This window comes from Centruroides sculpturatus, unplaced genomic scaffold (genome assembly GCF_000671375.1).
Source record: "Centruroides sculpturatus isolate CEXI.00-Female unplaced genomic scaffold, Cexi_2.0 scaffold1812, whole genome shotgun sequence".
Taxonomy (NCBI): Eukaryota; Metazoa; Arthropoda; class Arachnida; order Scorpiones; family Buthidae; genus Centruroides; species Centruroides sculpturatus.
This window is the reverse complement of record NW_019386588.1, coordinates 20,491-47,422: the sequence shown is the minus strand read 5'-3', so window position 1 is coordinate 47,422 and position 26,932 is coordinate 20,491. Positions and strand designations below refer to the sequence as shown.

Sequence of the window (26,932 nt, the reverse complement as noted above, 5' to 3'; positions counted from 1 at the left end):
ATCCTCTGACATAAAATAGTTTTTTTATCATACCAAAAAAAGGTTTTCCATTTTGTGTCAGAAGATATAATCTACATGCATTACCTGTATATTGTTATATTACCAATGGTTCTAAATTTTTTAGTATAGCACTAAAAAGGACTTAAAGATAAAATAAGCCCGAAATGCATATGTAACCTGTATCTTCAATAAAGGATGTTCCTGACCTAAAGGCTGGCAGATAGTCCACCGGAATTCTTGTAATTTTTTGGATTAAAGAGACATATACTGTATACATATAAAAGAATGTCATTTTCTAATCAGATGTCAAGGTTATCTTGTATGAAAAATGGGGTAGCTTCAAATCTGTATACAGTTGACCCCCCTATAACGTGCGTTCCTATAACGACAATTCCTATAACGTAGCGAAAAAATTGTAGCAACATTCGTATAAAATACCTCCTATAACGTCGTTTCGCGACAAGATTGATAGAATCTGGACCAATAGTGGATGAGCAGCCGAACTACTTTCCTCCGACCCTGCGCCACGCTACGGAGCGGCTAAATTGAGTTTGCTATCGTCTGTATAGTATTATATATAAATTATATATAAATTAGGTACTGTATATATAATTATATATTAACTTAATTTATTGTAACTTTATTATAATTATATATATGCTTTCTGCCGCCTGGCAACACGCTACGGAGATTTTAGGCTAGTAAGTTGAGTTTATTATCGTCTGCACAGTATGTAAATTAGGTACCGTAAGTCTAATACAGCACTAATTTTATACATTTCTTGTGAAAGAAACACTTCTTATTCAACGGCCATAAAAATTATTTATATTAATGATGTCTCCAAAGGTCAAGTTATTTTTCTGCGAAAAATTCGTTATTAGAAATCGCGGCCGCCGTTTCATGTGCTGTTCCGCGACGAAAACCAGCTTTAAGCAACGGCGTAGTCGAACGGTACACACTCGGTAAGTAATCCTATAATTTTTTGTTTATAGCATAGTTTATACGGATTACTCCCAAAAAATTATACGTGTTTTGGAAATGTTGAGTGGAATTAGTCTAGAATCGGTTAATTTTATAGAAGAAAACCTTTCGAACAGCCTTAGTCCGTAAAGTTCCCACCTATCGGGCTGCGATTGGCTCATGTATTTAATCATTCCTACAACGTAAAATTCGATTAGCGTGGAACGTATCTAAGCGTTATAGGGGGGGGTCTACTGTAAATTAAAACTTTAATTACCACTACAACAAATTTTTGGGTAGGGTTTTATTTATATAAAAATTTTTGCAATATCATCTTTATTTGTCAATTTTTTATTTTACATACAAGCACCAGAATGATAATTATCATAAAAACATTGAAAACAAAAACTATTTTGACATCTTGCACAATTTATAAAGGACAATTGTTTACATGAACAACCTTTCTTTCAAAAGATCTGTTGGAAAACATACTTCGTTTACATTCATGAAAATTTTTCTTTCATCAGAAAGCCTGGTAGCATACCAGATCATTTCATTAAAAATTGGTGATGACAGTTTATGATGCACTATTGATTGTATTTTTATACAGTCTTCACAGGAATTTATTTCTCTACTATTTTCAATCAGATAAGCACAATTTTGTATACGCTTTATTAGATTTTTTACTTGTCTACAAAAATAGACGTCACAAGGTTGAACAAAAATAAAAATAAAATATTATCTTTAATTCACATTTTAATTAGCTGTGTCATTTCATAAATAAAATAAAATTATTTATGATTTAATTGATATTTTTAGGTCATTTACTTTATTTGAAAGTTATAATTTTTAAAGCAATTAATTAATTAAAAAAAAAAGTTAGTTGAAGGTATGACCGAATCTAGAATGCCCGGATGGCAAGTGAGTTCGCTACAGACTCAGCCATTTTGCTGTGCTGCCATAGTGTAAAATCGACCAATATATGAGCTGCACTTAAAACTATAGAGCCCTTTTTCTCGGAATCTTCTGGCTAGTGCGCTATACAATTCTTCTGTGTGGACACCCATGAGATTTACTAACCTGCAAAGTCTCATCCCAAACCGAATTTCCGAGACCGTAAGGCCCCCTTGTAAGTTGAATATGCTAGTTAAACTCAGCAGGTGCTGACCAACCTAATTAAGTTCTGCAAATCCTTTTGAAGCTTTGTTTTGTTGAGCACGTAGTTTTAATACAGCTTGATAAAAAAAAACCAATGACAGAGTTGTCAATTTTGTGAAAAATTTGCTAAATCTAACTTTCTTGAAACATTGTCAAGTGTCTTAAAAAGTTGTTTTCTGCTAGTGTTTTCTTTTTTTTTTTTTTTTGCACAATGTAACTAAACTTTTTAGTATTTTGTTTTTTAATTTTCATTGAAGAATAATGATTTTCACATAATTTATATACAGGAAATCCTCATTAGTTTGAAATTCAAGGGACAAAATAATGGCGACTTTGAATTATTGAGTGTCGAATTATCTGAGATTTATATATTTCTGTACAATATGCTGAATGATATGTAACTGGTGTAATTTATTAAGCAAAAGGAATATGGCTATGTATATAGAATGCTATTTTCATTAATTAATAATAATAATAATATAAATAAACTGCAGGTAAACAGCATGTGTCTTGTGAGAACCTCGCAGGATGTGTGAGGTTCTCACTGGACCTGAGCTATTACATTTTATAAAAAGTAAAGCAGAATTCTTGGAAATGTAGCCCAAAAATAGTAAGATTACCCAAATCTAGTATAAACAGCCTAGAGCCCTATAAATATCTCAATCTGACACTGGTAGCCCAATCTTGTAATCCCGAAATCCAGCCATATTTCATGAAATGAGAAAAGGGTAGTTGGGTATGTTGACACCTGAAAAATGTGTTACTGTAAAAGCAAAGCCATGTTGACCAGATTAGAGTTGGTCTTGGTCTATTGTTCTCTTATAGTATGGAGGCACTTCAATCTAAGCAAATGAGTTAACATATGCATATCACAGTTCAAACAGAATTTTCACTTTGAATTTCAAAGTAGCCATATTTTGAACTAACCAAATTCCTTAACATGTAAATCTTTATTTCCCCAGCTGGAACAAATAGTACAGTTACAAACTAATGGGATTTTGTACTGTCTGAGTTCAAATTAACAAAGATTTCCTGTATTTCTATTTTGAGCACAGTTCTTTGTAGAAGCCATCTTAAATTGTGTGTTAAACAGTGCTCTATGAATTTGTGAAATCTTTTATATTAATAAAGATCTACTTGCTAACTCCCTAAATTTTCCTATAGATAATTTATTATGCAAAATCTGATTTTGGAATAAATTCAGTGTAGCACAGAAGTAATTTCATAAGTTAAAAAAATCAAAAGTTTATGTATATCATTATTACAGTTTTACATATTGTTTGAATAATGATTCAAACAAATATTGTAGACAACTTAAATAAATCACAGAATTTAATTCTTTATTCTATTACTTTGTACTTTTCATGTGAATAAAAATTTTTCATTTTTCATATACCTTCATATGTAGAACTGTCTAACAACTCTGACCATTTTTTGGCCCCTTCAAATTCAAGATTACAGGTTTTACTCTATATATAATCATACTCAGTTTAGATGTCTGAAGACAAGCTAAAAACTAATGAATACAAACTGTAAACATTTCTTTTTTAACAAAGCATTCCATTCAGTTGCCTTAATAAGTATTTTGCTTGTATTTTAAAAATTTCTGTTGTTCAGAAATTTCTGAACAACAGAAATTTTTAAATAGTGGGTAAACTAAGGAGTATGCTCTAAAGCGTGTTTTTTTTTTTTAAATTCCAATTCTTACATCAAATTTATTCTCTTTTATTATTAATAAAAGTGCTATTTTCCAATTTGACTGACACTTTTTGTTCAAATCTTGCTACTTTGTATATGAACTGTTGATTAGTTTCAGTTTTCATTCAAAATTCCAAAATACTTTCTGAAATATTACAAGGTCTAATAAAAAAAATACAGAAACTTTTTTATAAACCACTATGTATTTGAACAACTGACTTAAAAAAATGAAAAGAAAGAAGAGAAAATAAACCTAATACTGAAACAAATTTTCTTCCATTAGATGTTAACCTACAACAGCACTATTAAGACTTGTGATCAGTGTTCTGTGACTGTAGAAACAGCCAATTTCAAACAAATAATGTAAATTATGTACATATACGCATCAAATTTTGCATTAGATTGAAAAAAGCAGATGTAGAACTGTTCAACTGATCATAAAACTTTTAAAGATAATGCCATAACATATTCAAAGATTTATGATACTATAACAGATTTTAAAGCAATCACTTGCCAATTAAAAACGATCCAAGGACGGAAAGATCATTGACATTGGATTTCAGGTGATAAAAAAGAAAAACTGCCACCTTGGCAAAGAAGAAATCTGAGATTAGCAATAAGACAAATGGAAGAAGAGATTAACATTTCTTATGGTACTTGTCAACTCATTCTTAATGACGTGAGATACAAGAGTTGCTGCAAAATTTGTTCCTTGAATCTTATGTCAAGACCAGAAACATCAACACTTGGAAATTTTCCAGGATCTGATTGATTATGAAAATGGAAATTTTTCTGAAATCCATTAATACAACTTGATAAAACGTGGATCAACAGATACAACATCAAAATTAAACAACAATCCAGTAAGCAAAGGAAATGAATCCTATTTCCAACAATCCAGTAAAAGGGAATGAACAAAAAAAAAAAAAAAAAAAACTACATGTCATTCAAATGTAAAAGTTACACTATTGTGTTCTTCATTTGTGGTGAATTAGTGCATCATAAATGTCAGTGCTGAGTTGTAATTTTTTGTAACATCTAAGAGAGCAAGTTTGACAAAAATAATAGATTTATGAAAGAGGAAAACTTTGAATTTACATCATGACAATGCAAGACTGCATACACCCATGCTAGTACAGGAAGTTTTAAAATGGAATTGTTTACTTCTGTAATATGCTTCTTGACTAATCTTGTATTTAATTTATGAGCGCTATGACGGCCTTTCTTTTCCACTAGACTTATTTCACCATCATTAAGAAACAGGACAAGCTTTAGAAAATCACATTTTATTTCCTAGAGTATGCATTTCAGACTTTGAGTCCCTTATGAACTCTTTGTGATGTAAATAGTTATGTGAAGCACAGAAATGGTGACGATTGATAAAATATGGATGACAATTATTAATTTACTGAAATCTGTGAATCATTTCATCGTGTTACAATTCTACTGTAAATAAGTTTACAGTCTTATTGTTATAACAGTGAACAGGATTTTACTTCATTATTCTATTTCATTGTTTTAATGTTAAAACAGTTTACAATGTCATGGTTTTAAATGTTATGGTTTTAACAGTGTACTTCATTATATATATTGCTTGCTTCTCACTGCTAATACTACTTTACGTATCATACCGTCATATCTATTCAAATACCAGTAAATTATCAATAATAATTGTCATCTGTATTTTATTCATCCATTATTTATCAATAGTCCCATTTCTGTGTTTCTCATAACCATTTCCGTCACAAAGAGTTGATAAGGGACTCGAAGTCTGGAATGCATACTCTAGGAAATAAAATATGATTTTCTAAAAGCTTGTCCTGTTTCTGAATGATGGTATAATAAGTCTAGTGGAAAAGAAAGGCCGTTCATAGAGCTCATAAATTGAATTGGAATTGTTTACCTCTCAATCCTCAGATCTTATTCCCAATTTGTCACTGGAGACTTGATTACTTGGGCATGGGGGAAAAACATAAAAAGGATGTTTTCAAACTCAAGAAAAAATAACAAAATTACAGTATGGCCTTAGGTCTAGAACAGGGATAGTCAACCTTTTTATACCTGCCATCCACTTTTGTATCTTTGTTGGTAGTAAAATTTTCTAACTGCCCACCAGTTCCGCAGTAAGTTAATTTAGCGCAACTGCAAAGTACTCATAATTTTTGAGTGGAAGTTTAGTAAAAATATGTAGTTAAATTTATCTTTTTATTTGTATTTTGCATATGTTTATAACACACAGAAATTTTTTTTGCCAGTGCGTCAAGTGGTTTTTTACATCAAACTGAAAGAAGTAGCTAAATCTGGCAACACCAACCCACCACAAAACAAACTCAACTCGAGTGATGGCCAATGTTACAGTACAACCTGCTCTGTCAGTATGTCATAGATGCACGGCGATAATGGAAAGTAGCTTCGGCATCAGACAAAACCACCATGAAAGCTTAAATCGCCCACTAGTGGGCGGTAGGGACCAGGTTGACTACCACTGGTCTAGCCATTCCACAATTAACAAATGTAGCATAAAGTAGATTTTCAAAGCTGGAGAAAATAATTCTAGCAGTGGGATCTAGACTAATAATATTTAAATATTTATTATTTAATTTTAAACTTTTTTGTTATTTTATTCAGAAAGTTTTCATATTTTTTGATGAAACTTTGTATATCTCTACTATATCTAAATACACAGAATTAGTAGATGAAGATTTGATAGTTCAAGTAATGATTTGTATTCTATTAACAGCAACAATACAAGCCATAATATACAGCTGTCTGTTTGATTTATAAACTGTTTAAATATTCTGATATATAGATAAAATTTGTTATATTCTTTATTATAAAATCAAAATTTATGTAACTATTAAGTCAAATACAAATGAGCATTATTCAATTGTAAAATATAAGCTACTAATGCTCCAAGTGAGGATAAACCTGATTTACTTTCCTCAGATTGATGTAACAAATTTCAATCAAACCTCAAACAACATTTTAGTATGCAGCCTTTTTTATTATTCTTCAAATTTCAACTGAATATTAGAAATTCATTAATATAGTTATATCTATGACATTTTGACAAAGCTAAATAAATTTGTAATATGTGTACAGTACAGTGAACTCCCATATAACATGACAAAAATTTTGCAACTAGAACTGATACAGTGCAATAAACAGTCCCATATAACATGTAAGATAAATTTAATAATTTTAACATAGAAATGTAAATTTACAGCATGAATAACCAGCATTTAACATAGCATTATAAATGATAGATAACTCATCTTCCACTAGTGACTGAGTAGAAGGAAGAAGGTATGCCCTATGTTAACCTTTTCAAACAATATTTGTTTGAAAAGGTTAACATTAAGTGCGAATTTCATGCTATATGTGTATATCTTTCAAATGTGCACAACCCAGCTCACTGTTGTATAGAATTTATTTTGGCAGGTAGGGTTAAGTAGTAATAAGGTGATTGAGTTTTATTTCTTTTTGTGCAGATGATCTATCATTGCATTTTCTGTGCCACTCCTATGACGGCACCTGGTGCGGTCATACTATTCACACTGCCCTGGTTATGGACTTGTTCTCTTGACATCTCTGATAATGATGACTTGAACAGCATTGACTCTATCATTGACTTGCACATCAATATCAATTCTTTCTGCTGTTGGGATAATCCTAACACAGACACTTCTTGTCACACTGACATCAGAAACTCCACTGATAAGCCTCTCAACACTCCCTACAGTCCCTTCAGTCTCAACGAAATTGAAATTGCCATCCTTCGTACAAGTAAAAAAGAATCTCTGGGCATTGACAACATTACTTATGACATTTTTACCTGTATTTGGCATAATCATTCCGAGTTTATTATGGAAACCTACAACAAGTGTCTTCTCCATGGTATCTTCCCAAATACATGGAAAATTGCAAGGATTGAAACCTGGCAGCCCAGATAACATTTGCCCAATCTTGCTTTTACCCATTTTTGGGAAGATCTTTGAAAGGCTCATCGCTAACAGGCTCAACTGGTTTCTTGAGGTGAACAACTCTCACAGTCCTCAGCAGTTTGGCTTCCGCAGGCAGAAATCTGCTCGAGGCCATTGCAACAGCAGTCAACATCTATAACCTTCTTTAAGAGTATAAATATATTCTTGGCATCAGCTTGGACATTTGTAAGGCCTTTGATAGTGCATGGTGGCCTATTATTCTATTTGAACTCAGGAAACTTAATTGTCCAGCCAACCACTTCCTTGTGATTAAAGATTACCTCAACAATCGGAAAATTGTAGTTACTTCTGGTTCACTTTGCTTTCATCACCCGATCAACAGAGGTTGCCCTCAGGGGTCTGTTTGTGGTCCTCTGCTTTGGATTGTACTTTTTAACTCCTTACAACAGGAGTTTGGTCAAGGCTTCTCCATTGCCTACGCTGATGATGCCTTGGTTCTTGTGGGTGGCAGGACTAGGGCTGCTTTGGAAGACACAGTGTACACTCAATAACATCTCTGATTGGTGCGTTAACTATAAACTTGACATAAATCCTAACAAAACTAAAGCCATTGTTTTCAGTTGTCCAGGTGGCAAGCACCTGTATTCCAGAGTCCCTACAATCAAACTCAACGGCACCTCAGTAAAAGTAGTTAAAACCATCTGTTACCTTGGTGTTATCCTGGAACACACATTCCTATGGATCCCACATATTGAGAATATTACTATCATCACTGGCTAAGTTTTTCCAAAATTGCAAAAAGTACCTGGGGTATTAACTCTACTGCAATGAGCACCATTTACAACCAGATCTTCTTACCAATCATTTACAACCAGATCTTCTTACCAATCCTATGCTTGTGATTCCTGGTCTCACTCCATCAATAAGGTACATCGTCAGAGAAAGTTTCTTTCATCCCAAAGGCAAGGCCTACTTCATATTGCCAAGGGTTATAGTAGTTGTCCAACCACTAGCTTACAAATCATTACCAAAAAACCACCCATCAATCTGCACCTGGCTCTACTGACTTCCAAAATTCTTTTAAAATGTGGTATTGATGTAACTACAAACAATGGCTCCCTTTCAGCCAATAATCTTGAAACTCCTGTTAACATTTCTGCAACATCCAATCTTAGTATTCTACTTAGCATACTTAAATGCAACTTTGATAACCGTGATGTTGCCATCTACGCTGTAAATCTCTGGACGGCACGGGTTGCAGCTTTGCTGCTTACATCAGCAGTGTAGAATTCCACTCACAGTGCTACAGGCTTCATCCACAGTGCAGCAATTTTCAAGCAGAAATTTTTGCTTCAAGCTCTTAACTGGTCAAATCTTCACTACAATAACAGTAATAACTCCATTCTATCTGATAGCAACTCTGCAATTCAGCTCATCAATAGCCATGCCACTCATCCTCTCATCAACAACATACATAAAATTATCGTCATTTCTAACAACAATTATTCCTTTAGTTGAATCAAAGCCCACAACGGTATTCCTGGAAATGAGCATGCAGACTTGCTCATCAAGTCTGCTGGTGCTGATAGCACCCTCGTTATCACCTATGACACTCTCCCCTTCTCTGTTTACTTCAGCAAGCTTTGGGAAAACCTAATTAATACCTGGCAGCAACATTGGAATAACAACCACAACAAGACTGGCTTCTGCTTTTTCCCATCCATCAAAAGACACTCTAAATGCAACCTGGCTCATCCCTAATCACTTCAACACGCAGTTCTTCACTGATCATGGATGTTTTAATAGCTACTTACATCGTTTTTCCCTTGGAGACTCTGAACTCTGCCTATTATGTGATGCTCCTGTGGCAGCCATCATTATATCTTTGACTGCCTCATGTTAAGTCACAATCAGCATTTTCTCCATTGTGCAGTTTTGAAAAGTGAACTCAACTGGCATAAGATGATGGCATGTGACTTCCATCATCTGATCAACAATCAAGAACTACAGTGGTACCTCAGGTTACGAACGCCCCAGCATACAAAATTTTCAGGATACGACATGAAATTCGAACATATTTTTGCTCCACGATACGAACAAAAACTCACCATAAGACGTTACATTAGTTCGCATTTTTTCATTTGTGTTTCTTACTACAGTTATTTTTTTTTAATGTGTTACTTGGCTTTAATTTGAGTATGTTTTTCGCGTTGGAACTAATTATTTGGTTTTACATGTAATCGTATGGGAAAAGATGATCCACCTTACGACATTTTCATGATACGATCTCAGTTTCGGAACGGATTAATTTCGTATCCTGAGGTACCACTGTATATTCTCACCTTATCATCATCATCCAGGTCTACCACAAGCTCACCTCTGTATCTTATCATGGTCATCACCAATTCTCTTCATGTATATAAATGTAACATTCCTACTCTTAATCACTGTATATCAAGCACTGTATCTAAGTATCAGCAGCATTGTTACTTGTCATGTACAGTACATTACTGTAGACTGTATTTTGTCATTGCACTGTCAATTTGGATTTAATTAATGTATCTGTTTTGTTGATGCATTCCTCACTATCATTGTACTTTCTTTTCCTTGTTTTTATAGTCTTATAATACCTTGGCCTTAATTTACACACTGCTCTAGTTATGCCTTAAGTTATGCACAATGTAGTCTGATGTTAATTTATTCTTTACTGTGTTCTGCACCATTCGCCTTGTAAAGTACTATATTATTTTTCTGCCCTCTACAATGATTATCGACACGACTGTGTGTTGGAAATAGCTGTTATCTAACGGGTACTTTATGTGGATTCGCGTTAATGTGCCAGGCCTGGACTTTAAGCATGCACCAAATTAAATAATGACAAAGTTAATCAAAAACAATCCAATATTTAATAAATATTTTAGTAATAACTATATACAAAATTTAGTAAAAATCAAATAACAATTTATTCAATGAAAATCAATAAGAATCAATCCGACAACTCAAATCAATCTATTTTCTAACTTAAATCTATTCCCCTTTGGAATTCGACAAAATCAAAGACTTAATTTATGTACAATAATTCTTATGAATTAAAGATCCTAATCTTCACCTCAATATACTAGGAACCTATTTCCTCAACTCTCAAGACTTTCTCTATTCGTCGATCCACAAATCAAATAACTTCAAAATCGCCTTGGAACTATTTGATCCTATCGGACACCTCTCTCGTTCACTGCTACGAAGCTCACTGAGCTCGTTGCTAACTGGAGTTCACCTCGTCCGTCTTCACTTGATGTTCAGTCTTTATACTGTGAGGTGACGTCACAATTCTGAATGCGATCACTCCCCTCATTTACATACTTATTTGCTAACGATAAACTTTTCTCTTTGTCTGGCAGCCTATTTTCTGACAATACTCGTTAACCTTTTACATTATTCTTTTTTACAATTTTCGGGATGTTTTATTCTTTTAAGGTTTAGCAAATTTAAGTTGTGCTTGTGGGGTCTTCTCCCCCCCTTTCCTTGGTGCGGACTTACTTTTTTCCGTTCTGGAGTGCGAGTGTGCGCGAGTTTTTTTTCTACGGCGCTTTTCTCTCATTGGTGAGTTGGTTTCTCTTCTATTTTTTTAAGTTTCTAAGGTGAATGGTGAGGAAACCTTCGTCCTAACAAAACATAAGCCCCAAACAAAATATAATAAAAAGCAAAATTAAAGTAAATAAAATTAATGCTCGGACTTGGTTCCTTACAGCCTGTGTATCTTACTGCTTCATACTTATGTCACAATAATTGCTCTGTTTGTTTACTCAACTTGTATGTATTACTGTACACTTTCAATTGTTTATATTTATCACTTTATGTTCTACTGTATTATTCTTTCATTTTGTTAATTTTTATATCTTCTGTAATTACATGTTATTGCATCTGTATTAGTAGCCTGGCAGTGCTTATGCAGAGCCAGGATGCATAGTGCGCTAATAAACAATAATAATTCATATCAGGCTTTGCAATATTTGTTATACTTATAGTCCAAATTATTTTGTTTTTTATTCATCAAGAAATTCTTATCTATGTATTTTTGTTTGTCTAAAAAGATGTATGGTTGCTGATAATGTATAACTTGTATAGGAGCTGATGAGGGACAAGGTAGTCCAGAATGCATTCCCATATAACATGTACAGTACCAATGAATGTTGATTTCCTAATCAAGCAATAATTCTTATTCTGTGTATAATAAGTCAGTACTCTGTTCCCTGGTGGACAAGTGACCTCTCCAGGCAAAGGATCCACCTTAGGAGGGCTAGAAACAAATTCAGGCGAGAACCTGACCCCTTGCCCTTTACTGCAGAGTTGCAAGGAATCTCTTCACCAAACCTACCTTGATTTTCTTAGAATTTACAAGACCTCCATTAATAAATCTCACACAGATTCATGGCAGAAATTCAGTATTGATCTCGGTGGAAGCAATCCTGTGGTCAACTCCTTACTATATTGTCAGAAATAAAATTAGATCTTCCAATGTAACGCATAACATCAACTCTAACGATAACAGTTTTACTACAAATATTCAAGATACCATTCAGGAAATTATTGAGGACATTTTTCCACAGGCCAACCCCACCACTGATAACTAACATCAGAGATATTCGGGAACTGTCTCTGCATCTTCAAACCAATCATAATGACAAGCTTTTTATGCCCTATGAAATTGAAAAGGAGATACACTTGTTAAAAGAAAAAAAGCACCTGGTCTTGACGGCATCACCCCCAAAATGGTGAAACTCACTTGCCATACCCACGATGTTTCAAGTCATATTTAACAGGTGCCTTCAACTCAGCATTTTCCCAGCTATCTGGAAAAAGGTGTCAATTAAACTCATTCTGAAAAGCAATCACCTAACCAGTTCATCTGATTACCACCCTATTTCCGTCTTGCCAGTAATAGGCAAACTTCTGGATGTCTTAATGATCAAGAGAGTCTGCTACACCTGTGAAAGGCATAACAAATTAAACAACAATCAATACGGCTTTTGCAAGGGCAAACATACAACAATGGCCCTTGACACCATAGTTAATTATTAATATATCCAAGGGGCAAAGCAAAGAGGGGAACATAGCATGATGGTATAAATTGACTATAAAGTGGCTTTTGATCATGCATGGTGGCCTGCTATTCTGGTTGCCCTGCATGACAATGACTGCTCTAACAACATCCTTAACCTAGTGAGAAGCTATCTTAGCAACAGGCATATCATTGTTTGTATAAATAACAACTCATATCTCCATAAAGCAATTAATGGGCTGCCTGAAGAGTTCCCGATCAGGGCCTTTTCTATGGAACATAATGTACAACAGACCCTTCCTCAAGAATACTGGTCTCATCTACAGGAATATGCTGATGACACCATACTTATCATCTCCCACCAGTACCAAGAAACTTTTCAGGCGAGAATGAACAACATTTTACCAAAGTATCTCGAGGTGGAGTGAAAACAATAAGTTAAACATGAACTACTCAAGTGTCATTGCATTATTTTCCCGAAGTTGCTGAGGGACATCCAATGGACTTTCAAGTGGTACAACTTACTTATGGACTTTTGTGGTGTTTAAGGACACCCTTGGACTTTTGCAGCTCTTCTCACCTATGGACTTTTGTGGTGTTGAGGATTCCCATAGACTTTAGAGTGGTACAACTCACTTATTTTGTGGTGTTTAGAGACACTCTCGAACTTTTGTGGCACTTCTCACTCACAGACTTTAGTGGTGATGAGGATATCCATGGACTCATGAAACAGTGACAGTCTCATATGTGTTACTCTGCTTTCTTACATATCAATCTCATACAGGATTCTTCAAAGACTTTGATTGAAAATCTTCCTGTCAATTAAAACATTGCTGTTCTAGACACTTTCTTTGCCACTGGTTTGATTTTATATTTAATTTTTAAATTGTTAATATAATATTACATATTACCATTATGCTTTATTGTTAATTGTTTTACAGCAAACTGTTGTTATTTTGTCAGCTGTTATAACATTATTGTTATACTTTGTAATGGTATGTTCTAATTATACTTTGTATATATACTTGGCATGTAAAACATCTGTAATACTCTCTCTTCTTGTAAAAAGATTCGCTAACTTCTATGTGCCAACCAATTGCTGTTAGTACATAGTATTATCCATGTTATTACTATCTATGTAAATCAACAAATGTACTTAATTATCAAGAATTGTCAGGTAAAATCAAAACATATAACTGCAATTTTACAACGATACTGTACTGTTATTTTATGTCTGTAAAACCAACTAACAAATATATTGTATTACTAGCTGCAAGGACCCACTTCGCTGGGTTTGTAAGGAACCAAGTCCGAGCATTATTTTTATTTACTTTTGCTTTTTATTATATTTTTGTTTGGGGCTTATGTTTTGTTAGGACGAAGGTTTCCTCACCATTAACCTTAGAAACTTAAAAATAGAAGAGAAACCAACTCACCAATGAGAGAAAAGCGCCATAGAAAAAACTCGCGCACACTCGCACTCCAGAGCGGAAAAAAGCAAGTCCGCACCAAGAAAAGGGGGGAGACCCCACCAGCACAACTTAGGGACTCGCTAAACCTTAAAGAATAAAAACATCCCGAAAATTGTCAAAAAGGATAATGTAAAAGGTTAGCGAGTATTGTCGGAAAACTAGGCTGCCAGACAAATAGAAAAGTTTATTGTTAGCAAATAAGTATGTAAATGAGGGGAATGATCATATTCAGAAATTGTGACGTCACCTCACAGTATAAAGACTGAACCTCAAGTGAAGACTGACGAGATGAGCTTCTGATAGCAACGAGCTTGGTGAGCTTCGTAGCAGTGAACGAGAGAGATGTCCGAAAGGATCAAATAGTTCCAAGGCGATTTTAAAGTTATTCGATTTGTGGATCGACGAATAGAGAAAGTCTTGAGAGTTGAGGAAATAGGTTCCTAGTATATTGAGGTGAAGATTAGGATCTTTAATTCATAAGAATTAGTATTGTATATAAGTAAAGTCTTTGAATTTTGTCGAATTCCAAAGGGGAATAGATTTAAGTTAGAAACTAGATTGATTTGAGTTTTGTCGGGTTGATTCTTATTGATTTTCATTGAATAAATTGTTGTTTGATTTTTACTAAATTTTGTAAATAGTTATTATTAGAATTATTTATTAAATATTTGATTTGTTATTGACAAACTTTGTCATTATTTAATTCGGTGCACGCTAAAAGTCCAGGCCTGGCACACTAACGCGAATCCGCGTAAAGTACCCGTTAGGGAACGGCTATTTCCGGCACACAGTCATGTCGATAATTGTTGGAAAAGTTGGAAAAATAATATAGTACTTTACAGGTTTTTATTTGTATGTAATATAGTTTTTTTATATATATAAAAGACTGTTTTTCTAAGTAATCTAGAATCTAGCTGCAAGGACCCGCTTCGCTGGGCAAAAAGTAACGATAGTGAAGATTAAGATAATTACAGTATAGCCAATCTTACCCGTTTTCACAGAATGCAAGAATTAGGTCCCCCGTTTCCAGACTAATTAGAGAATTTTTACGTCCAGTCAAATGAACTATTTTCAATTTGATCAATTTTCTGGAATGTTTATAATTGTTCTATAATCGAACAAATTCGAATTTAAATTCGAAAATTTTTAAAATTGAAATAGAAAATCTTCCACTTTCAACCACTTTCAAGCTCATATCTCCCGCTCTCATATCTCAAGCTCATATCTCCATATATAGCTATTGAGACGCAACCACCATAGTGCACGAATGGAGACTTGAGGCTACTGCCACATACAAATACCATTCATCTGCGATGTGTAGTTTTGGCTGAAAAGTGAAATATAGGGACACACACGTCCATTTATATATATATATATAGATAATACATTATTATGCACTTGCGACATCAGGTCATGTAACCTTGCTACATTAATAAATCTAAATGAATGAAAAAAAAAAAAATGTTTTCCCAAAGTTTACTCCTTTGAAGAAAGGCCCCACTATCAGGATAGATGATAATAGAATTAAAAATACTAGCTTTATTAACCTGCTAGCTTTGCTGCGGTAATCCCATCGATTTCTTGCTATGGAAGCAAGCGAATGCATGACAGTGGTTGCCCTTTTGTATATATTGTGCACATGTTGCTTCCAAGTTAAGGTGTTGTCAAAAGTGATACCCAAATACTTAATGTACACAGCTGTAATTGAACCTAGCATCACGTATGGAACGGAAATATGGGGCAATTCTGTGGATAAGGTACACATTAAATGGAAATTACTCTCAGCACTGAGGCTGGCGGCAATCTCAGTTGTCAGGGCCTACAGTACTGCACCCACTGATGCCATCCTTGTTATTGTGAATCTACTTCCTATAGGATTTAATCATCAAAGAAAAAGTCTGGAAATACCATCTGCACAAACTTGCAAAAAGAGGCTCACCATGGACAAATATTACACTATCACTAAGAAGATCAACATCCACTCTGCTGCCACTTCCATTGCAGAGTATATTACCAATCACAGCCTAGATCTAAAACCAAATTATCAAACAACTCATCCTAATATTTCCATTGATCATCTATTCTTTCTTGACAGTGTCAGCATTCCTTCTGGCCTCTGTATTTATATAGATGGCTTTAAGGAGGGGTGCTCCACTGTGATAGCGTGCTGTACAACAACAAAAACATCTACCAGGATCAGTACAAGCTGGGTCCTCACTGTTCGGCCTACCAAGTGAGTCTCTTGCCATATGGAATGCGATCAGATGGACCACAAACAATGCCAACTCGAGAGAATACAAACATGTCAATATCCTCACTGATAGTAGGGTTGCCCTTCTGCAAATGAAGAATTTGAACATTAACTTACCCATTGTCAATGAAAGTGTCACACTTGTACAACTTCAGAACAACATAGACTTTGAATTCATCTGGGTGAATGGTCGTGTTGAAATTCAAGGGAATGAGAGAGAGGATCTTCTGGCTCACACTGCCTCTGAAAGATGCAACCATTGCTCCTACAGCGACTTCCCTCCCAACTGGCTTTCCAACCACATCCGTCTGGTCAGCTGGGGCAACTGGGAGGAAAGGTGGAATGAGAGTATCACTGGGAGGGGCTAACGCACAAATTTATTCCAGACGTTCTCAACAGGCAGGACAGTAGACATCTGGTCCCCTCCTTTCAACTAACACAACTGTTGACTGGGCACAGTAACTTTCGTAGTTACCTCTTAAGATTTCTTCATAATGGCAACGGATTGTGTACTTGCTCACTCAATGAGGTTGAAGAACCAATACACATAATTTTCTACTGCACAAACTATGATCCAAAGAAGGATTATCATCAATACTGTTCTTGCTGAAGGAATTCATTGGCCATGCAACTACAAGACTCTGGTAGATAACAAAAACATCCACATGGCATTTAAAGACTTCGCCCGTAGCATTACCATGCTGGACTACTGTATATTCCAGCATATAAGACGACTTTTTGACCCAGGAAAATCTCAAAAGTGGTGGGTCGTCTTATATGCCAGGTGCTGCAGTCGGCCGGGACGTCTGGGGTATGGAGAGAGATAGAGAGGCGCTGTGCCCAGAAAAACACGCATCTTTCACCCATCTGGCTCACCTTTGTATGTATTCTATTACTGTACATCTTCTCTGCCTCTCAGATCTTATTCGGCGAGTATATCCCAAATTCTATATTTTAACTGTAAAAGTTGGGGGTCATCTTATATACTTATATACGGTAGTTTGTTTTTTGCCTGGCCCTCTTCTTGTGTCCTCCTCAGCCTCCATCCATGTCCCATACCATTATTAATCTGCTGTGCCCTAATTGTTTTGTACTGTTCAGCATGTAATTTACATCTGTTTTATAATTGTTTAACATTATTAATTCTGTAGGTTCTGCTATCGGGTATAGCAATGTTACATTGAGAACAAAGAGTAACATTGCAGTTGATGAAGAGTAACATTGTAGTTGATGAATACAAAGAGTAACATGGCAGTTGATGAATATCAACTGCAATGTTATTCTTTTGTTAATTACTCCCCCATGCCCGTGCATCAGGATCTGTACTGGGTATTTTAGTTACACTCTTCATTATGCATACTACCTAATGTTTGGTATCACTACCTACACAATAATTACCACCTTGTAATACTATTTATCCTGTTGCAATCAACTCTGTTTTGTCACTGTATATTTGTATGGCCTACTATTCAATTTCATGTTAAGCTTTGTATATATTTTATCTCCAAGTTTATGTATATATTATATATTACTCAATTGTCGCATCATTACTAATATCTGTATTTGATCTAATGTATTATTAACACTGTATTTGTATTATGTTTACTACTAAATTAATGTGATGCAGATGCCCCATTGTTCCCATTCCTATCCACCTAATTTTCTTCTCATTTCTTAACCACTTCTTATATTATATATCTTCTTTCCACTTATCTGGGCTATACCTCAGAGTGTGGTCTTTAACCTTTCTATGTATGTATGTATGTATGGTATTACAACAGATGTCGATGGTCATTAACAGAACTGTGAGACAACCAGACACAAAACAAATACAAGAAATAAAATAGAGATTATGCTTGACAGTGGTCATCCATTCACAGCAACAGACAATACATGGAAGCTGTTTTGTGGTTATTGGAGAATGATCATTGATGGATTTGTCAAGAAATGTGTACCAAAGTAGGTATTGCAGCTTCCAACGTTTACCACATCTTTAAGACGCTGGGAATGCACAAATTGCTACATGATAGGTGCTTCACATTCTGAATGATGTGAAGAAAGACAGTAAACGGAAACTGCTCAAATTTACCTACGGTATTAAGCAAAAAGAGAATCCTCCTTCACAAGGTTACTACAATTGACAAAATATGGCCAGATCCTACAAATCAAATCAGAATGCTAATCAAACAAGAGGTATTGCTAATCATTCCCATGCTACAAGAAATGCAATAAGAACCAGATAAGGTAAAAGTGTTACTGATACTATTCCAAGGATTCCTCTGTCTTATTATATACAATTGGGACAGATAGATACTACCGCCACTTCCTTGATTATCATCCAGCAATTTGTTCAAAAAGGCCACAGTTGCTATAACATTCAATTGTCTTGATTAGCAATTCATACACCAATTCTTCATCGGAAGTAAGGACATTGCTAAGCAAATGGTAGTTGGTAATACTGAAACAGCCACCACATTCAACTGACCCAAGTCCAAATGAATGATTATCTGAAAACAAAAACTTCTTAGATGCACCCACTTCCAAGACATTGACAGCATCCTTTCTGTCTTAAGGCAGACTCTCCAGATACTGGCTAAATATGATGCTGACAGTGTTCATCACCTTGTAGAAGTTGTATATTGTATATATAATGTATGTATATTGTTCACAAAAGTTGAACAATATACATACATTACATATTATATGTAATGAAAGAATGAAGTGTTTACATTTTGATAGCAAAGAACTTCATAAATTAAAAAAAAAAAAAAAAAAAAAAAAACTTACGTAAAAACTGTTTCATACTGGGGTAGCTAATGTTTTTGAGGCCCCTTCTGGGCTCTCTTCAGGCTATTGTGCAAAAAGGAAGTCAGACGTCGCTTTTTTTTATATCATCCCAGTATGTGAAGACGAATAATTCATAAATTAATTTAGTTTTCAAATTTGTTGTTGTTTGTAGTTTTGTTGTACAAGGGCCTTCTTAGACCAAGGAGTACCAAGAGATGACAGATATAATAGGTTAGTCTAACTATTTATGGCCATGATTTATAGCATTGAATATAATAGGTTTATGCTTTATAGCAGTGTTTTTCAACCTTCTTGAATATGCGACCCCTTTACAAGTTAAAAAATTTTGGCGATCCCCACGGCCATATTAAAACTATGTCAGTGATTTAAAAAACTATGTATTTAATTTTCTTTCTGTTGAGATTTAAATATCGATCAAAAAACTAATTGTACTGTAAAATAAACAGGCACAACCTTCTCACTGAAATTGTAGTTTTTTTATTGTAGTGTAGGACCTACAAACACTTGTCTTTTTCTTTTACCCGTGACCCCATGTATGGCTTTGCGACCCACAGGTTGAAAAACACCGCTTTATAGGAAGATGAGCATTTGTTGGATTTGGCCATTATCTTTCAGCAGCATACACAGTGGGTTTACCTTCATTTGGAAAGGTTTGTTGCTTTAGTTCAGGGGTCGCCAAAGGGGTCAATATAACATTATTGGGGGTCAATTATCAAGCTTAAGCTAAGGATAAGGGGGAGCTAAGGATCAATCTTATCCATCTCATTGATTGTCAATTATAAAAATTATTAACAAATATACAATAAATGAAAAAAAAATGCAAAATTAAAAGAAATGTGTTAAAACAATAAGTACTTTGTTTTGCTTGTAACATAAACTTTTTGGTGGGAGTTGATGTGAGGTTTCAAAAACTTGTAGGCAGTTGACAATGAAAAAAGTTTGGCGACCCTTGCTTTAGATGGTATTCTCTGGTCCTGTGGTATTATGGACAGGTTTAAAGTATTGATATAAGATGGTAAATGGAATCTGACTATTAGTGCATACAGGTAATGATTTTGTCATCAATAGATCTTGTGTTTCCCATTTTTAGGCTGTTATAATTTCATCTTTTCCATTGATCTGTCGACAGCTTCCATTTTTTAAGACATGATTTTATACCGTGGAGTTCATTATTGAATTGGCTGTCCCATTCCATTTGCTATTTGTGAAGTATATGAATGTTTTATGGCTAAAGAGATTTATAGTATAAAAAAATTGGGCTTGTAGGGTTGTGGGTTGGGAAGACTATCTGCTATTTCATTTCCCTAGATTCCATACGTTCAAAAATCCAGAAAAATCTAAGGTATTTACCTGATTGATATAACTATTGTAGGAAAGAATGTATTTAGTTGACAATAGGATGGTCAATTGTTATTTTGCAAGATTGTATGCAGAGCACTCTGTGAGTCTGTAAATAATAGCTTGTTGCTGGCTGTAACATTGTATATTTTGAAATTCCATAGCAAATGAATAGTGTTCTGCTGTAAAACTTGTGTCTGCAGGCAACCTTATCTGTGCAGCATCAGACAGGAAAAAAAGCTACTCCTGCTATTGCTGTTTTAGATCTATTTATAAATACAGTTATGGCATGACTGTATGAGGATTAATGTTCTAGAAACAGCTGTTGGTACTCAGTTTGGAATAGTTTGTTTTGGATTATTAGTAAGAGATATATTTCTGCTACTGGATGAATATATGGGGAAGTTATTTAAGTTCTTCCTGTATTGTGTATGATAAAAAGTTTGCTTCTCATAGAACAGTTTTCAAGTATGTTTTTCAGGCTAGTGCCCCTTATCTGTTGGCTAACAATATTTATTAGTACATAATATTAGCAAAATATCACTTTACAAAAAGGTTTTCATTTTTAGACATATGTTTGCTACATTGATTTTAAAACTATTGTTGACTTACATAAAACCAAACACCACCATGTATTGTAAACCAGTTAAAAATTTCTAAAACTATACAATGCTATATTTTAAAAGATGATACAATGCTAAATTTTTCCAATAAAAGTCTTACATACCATAATGCAATTTTTATGTAAAAAATTACTTGCAGAGTTCCATTTTTACATTGGATACAGTACCAATAATATTGCACATACCATCGGACAGCAGTCATATACTTCATAATGCAAGTTTAGCACTCTGCAAATCATCCCACAAACTGCACTTCCACATTAAATAATTTGCATCTACATATTTATAATTTGGTTGCTGTCCAATGAGGACACTAGTCCAAAACACGTATTGGCATCTGGAACAATTAGTTTAAAGACCGTAAAGTACATAAGAAAATAAAGTGAATGTGAACAAATCCAGTGTCTAGTGTCAACTCTTCATAGTATTTCAAAATATAATAATCAAAGTTAACGAAAAAGAGAATAATCTAAATATTACAGGCTGCCAAAATAGAACAAGATATCACAGATGAGAAGTAGTGAAGATATCTTAACCTAACTGACCAATGAATGACCTAAAGATTAGAATTTAAGTGCATTCAAAATATAAAAAATGTCCTGTGTTAAAAAATTTTTTACTTTATGCAAAAGAATATTTGGAAAGGATAAAAAAGCTTATTTTATCAAGTAAGATTTTGTTTAAACTTTTCAGTTAATAAGATTAAGCGAATAATTTTAAAAGAATAGTTTAATTACTTTCATCTAATTTTACTCTGTTTTTTCACTATTAAATCTTCATTATATCAACATCAAAGTAATCTGTCTTTACTTTCTACATGAATCATTTGAAATCGAAATTCATTTGACATCTATATTCAGTTGTGATCCAAGCAGAACATTAACCAAGTAAGAACTTGAAATATTAATCCCATTAAATTTTATGATTTTATATTCAAAAATATAAAAATAAAAAATTTCTAATGAAGCATTGTAAAGGAGTCAATGTCCGATCGTTATTTTATGTTTTGGGGCGTTATTTTTATTTAATTAATTTTCTTTTCGGGGTTCTTTTTTTGTTAAGGACAAACTCCTAAGCACCAGTGACCATAAAAGAAAAAGCAAACTTAGTTTGCATCGGTGCCCGATCCTGGAACGACATCTTATGTAAATTAAGACAGTGCGGAGCTGCACTCAAGGTAGAATAAAAGGCGGCACATCCACGACAGAGTTAGTTTTCAGGTGACAACTGTGGTAGAAACGTCTGGGATCAATTAGAGGAAACCGTATCTTTTTGCTGTAGAATCCTTTTGAGGTGGAGATAAAAGTTTTGTTGAGTTGGATATTATAAGTATTATTGTCTTTGATTATTGATTTTTGTTGCAACTTTTCCAGTGTTCAATTATTTAACTTACTGTTAGGACAATTAACCCATTATTGTTTTTTTGTCAAGATAATAAATCTTATATTTATTGTGAATTATATGTGGATGTGAAAATTATTGGTTATTTTTATTTTGGAAAGACCAGGCCTGGTACTTCAACCCTACTATTGTGTAACCCCTTTTTGTTTTGTAAACGGTGCGTTACAGCATTTCATTGTGAATTGTATACTTTCTATCATGTCAAATTTAAATAAATATTTACATTGTTTCACAAGATAGGACATACACATCATTTGATTGTTTTATATATTAATATCATATATATGTTTGTTAAACAAGACTACTTACTCTTGCCATTTGGTCAACCTTCATATCTTCTAGTGATGGATAAAGTGGCATCTTGAAACCTGCAACCATAAAATTTTTAACTTTATTAGTGAAACTTCTCTTTCAAATATAAGCCTGTAGAAACAAATGTTATTTATACATGCACTTTGTAATAAAAAAAAAATTTATTTAAATTTTAGTACAGAATTTTTCAAACATCTGAAAATTTAAATTATTCTATTTCATATGACAAAAAGCACTTTTTTAATTAGCAGTTTATTATAACACATATAATAATATTTTATTAACATATAACATAAGCAGAACCAATTTTAAATAATAATAAAAATTGTTACAGATATACATGCATATTATATATTTAAAAACAAGTTATTAAAAATGTTTTTGATTCTTTGCTATAATCTCTCCATTCATGCAAGTGTAATTGGTTTTACAAAAACAGCATATAACTGGAACAGCAAAAAGCTGTTTAAAATAGGGATATGTTCCATATTCTTAAATAAAGTATTTTACTCTTACTGGGATATAAAAGTTTTAGCTAAAATTTTTACAAATACATATGTATGCAAGAAGTTATTGATAACAAAAATACTTTGATATAACTACATTTAATTCTATAACGCTGATATAAAATTTAAAATTTTCAATCATGTTAAAGTAAATTTGCATTAATAGAGAAATTACTGTATTTAAATAAACTTAAACAACAACAGACCTTGCAGATGTAAGCACAGATTTATCTAGTTTAATATATATTTTTAAAAAGTTCAAGTAACTAACTATATCTTTATGGTAGAATTATCTAAACTAGTGATGTCCAAACTGCAGCCCTGAGTCAAATCAGGATAATGATGCATATTAATCCAGCTTGCCAACGTATTTGACACATCACTTATATATTTATTTAAAACTACCCTTTGGGCATTTGACATTTTCAAAATGTTTAATACAAAACAAAAAGAAAAAAAAAGAAAAAAGTAAAAACAAAATAAAGGATAGAATATATTATATATATTCTATCCTTTATAAACCAACATTTCTCAAAGTGGTTCTTACAAACTCCTGGGAGGTCCTCAGAACCGCTGACAGGGTCAGTGGCAAATTAAAATTAATTTTGAGGTTTATCCATGAAAGGTTTAATAGTAAGCAAATTGATTGTGACTCACTTTCATTATTATGAAAGTTAAAAATAAATAATGATAAATAAATTGGTAGTCATTTTTATGTCCAGAGTAAAATATAAGTATAGATAAGTACATAAAATACAAATAATGACAAGCATTGCACGATGGGAATATTAGCTAAAGCTTGCTTATTTTGAAAATGGGCTCTGTGCTTTATTTATTGCAAGCATATATAAAATTAAGCCGCCCTATAGTTTCCGCCAGTCTACATAAGGTCCGAAAACCGCTCCCTTTTTTAAAATATTAGACAAAACTCCGTAGGTCGAGTCCGTTATTCTAATCCGATCTCTTATCTTCGGTCGACTCGATTACGATAGCAAAACATCCTCTTATTTTATACAATCAAAATGTAAATTTTTTATATTTCAATTAGATTACATATTACATTATTAAGAAGCAATTTTATGCTTAAGAAATTTTTGTCTAAAACACAATTAAGTTTTACATTTAAAATAAAGTTTTCGGAATACGAATCACACGAAAATTCCATGTACGAACGACGATATTTACAGCATTAGCGGCATATTCCAGGAAATTCTATCAACAATTTCTAAAACACAAAGCTTCAACTGGAACTTTCCTCATCTAGCTTTTAAGTTATTTCAATAATAAAAACAAACATTGACGTACGAGACATTTAGTAAAAAGATCTTTGAGCACCAATTTAGCAATTAATAGAAGCGAAGAGTTAATTACACAAAGTGAAACTGTAAGAATGTAAATTACGTCCTCCGTCTTACATTGGTTTACGTTAGCGAAAATTTAAAGGGAAAGAAAAGTAATTTTATATAGAGAAATTTTGTTTGGAGTAAGAACGTTGCTGGCAATACTTATTTGTTTGATTATGATATCCAATTAAAGTTTCTTTCCGTAAGTCTGGACGGCTTATTAAAACTGCGCAATTAAAATCAAAACAGAGATAATGAAAGCGACTGCCTGGTGTCAAGCGCAATTCTACATTTACCATTAACCTCTATTAATTATTCCAACGGAATTTCGAAACATAATCGATCGGAAATATTTCTGTATAAAAATCACATTGGAATTCTCGATTGTTTTACGGTTATTTTCATATTACTCACCTTTCTCTTACTCGCTTCTTTTAACAACAAAGAATGGAATATTCGAGTTTTACACGTAAATTACTGCGTAAATAGGCGCAATAATCGGGACTAATGAGAAAAATCCGTCTCCTTCGCTCGATGGAAAATCAAAAGAGAAACTTCTACCCTATCTTCGATATCAATTTTATGGCGATATTTTTTCCCATGACGTCAAATCCTCACGTGGAGATGACGACTCCTAGGACTATTGCGTCACCGATTGAAATATCCCGATTTCAGGGATTTTTTTCCAATAAATTATTACGTTCGGCCACGATATTTACGTATGTAGTGTAATATCCAATCGGCGAAAGGTAAAATGTTTATTTAAATTTAAAGAATTCCGGCGCGAGTAATTAATAATTTAAGGAAAAACTGCGTAATTTTATTTCGGACGTCGAAAATCAAAAGTATAAAATCGTCTCGTAGACATTTGAAAATTCTTATTTATCGATTCCCTTAATCCTTAAATAATCCTTTGTGGTTAGCAACTGGATAACGATATAAAATTTCAATCGTCAGATATCTTACTGTTATTTTCCTCCCCCTCCGCATTTATCTAAATATTAACTTTTGTCCTTTTCCGAACGTTATCCCGGTCGATAGGATCTAATCGTTGGCCATATTTATCTATTGGCGTATTGTATAAACAATATCTACGGAAAACCAACTTTCCAAATTAACCCTCTCCCCACGGGAGGAATTTCGAAAAACCCCTTTATAGTGTATACATTCTCTCGACTTAAGTGTGTAGCAAATTTCAACTTTCGCTCCTAATTGTTATTATTATTATTATCGATCCATCTCGATTATAAGATTTAGCAATCTCGTAATTCTTTTAAAATTAGAGGATAATCGATTTTTAAAAATATGTTCCGTCTCGCCAGCACTAAGAGCGCCTGTTTTTTAGCTAGCGCATTAGGGGTTCCGCCGGTCGTGGGCCCGGGTGCCGAGAGACGGACTATCCTCCGAAACCTTAGGAATTGAGGTTTCTCCATCCGTTCGGATTCCCCGCAGCGGTTGGCCGCCCGAATATATAGCCGAAGATTAATCTTACGATTTACACCAGAAAATAAACGACGGGATGCTTTAAAAAAATAATTAAATGATATCGTCTCGCCATTACAACATTTTAGCGTGTCTTCCAGCAGATTAAGATGGCGTTTCAGATTGTACTTTTCTACGCGAATACGATTTATTTTTATGTTCTCCGCCTCCCTTAAAACCTAAGTTAACAGTTTGTACCTCGAGTTTCCAATTACCCCGTACATATAGTATTATTATTGTGACAAAAGACACTTGGAAAAAGAGTAAATGCCGGGTCACGACGAAAACAACCGAGCGATGGGAACGGAGGTCCGATGCATACGGGCAGATTGTCGGTTAAATATTCTTCAAACGCCGGGTTGCGGGAAGGGCACGCCTCTGTCTTCGGAAACACCACGAAACATTAATTAAGGAAGAGAAACGGACGAAAGGCCGAAATCCTCTTCTTCTAACGCTTTACTTCCGAACATACGCAGCAAATTACTTTTATCCGAAATCAATTACTTCCTAATTACAGGTATCTAAATGCCCGAATGTCTACTCTCCTCTCGAATTTCCATCCTAAGAATGCGTTAGT

At 33.9% G+C, this 26,932-nt stretch overlaps 1 protein-coding gene across 1 annotated transcript in view; it reads right to left on the bottom strand.

The window, feature by feature from the left end:
- Positions 1 to 25,490, bottom strand: part of LOC111615366 (syntenin-1-like) — a 37,407-nt gene extending 11,917 nt beyond the window's left edge. Inside the window, exons 1-2 of the mRNA XM_023356783.1 lie at positions 25,288 to 25,490; positions 23,022 to 23,080 (exon numbers count right to left, since the gene is read on the bottom strand). Coding sequence (XP_023212551.1) covers positions 23,022 to 23,072 — 51 coding nt within the window. The 5' untranslated portion in view covers positions 23,073 to 23,080; positions 25,288 to 25,490. The remainder of the gene's footprint in view (positions 1 to 23,021; positions 23,081 to 25,287) is intronic.
- Between the last annotated feature and the right edge of the window lie 1,442 nt (positions 25,491 to 26,932).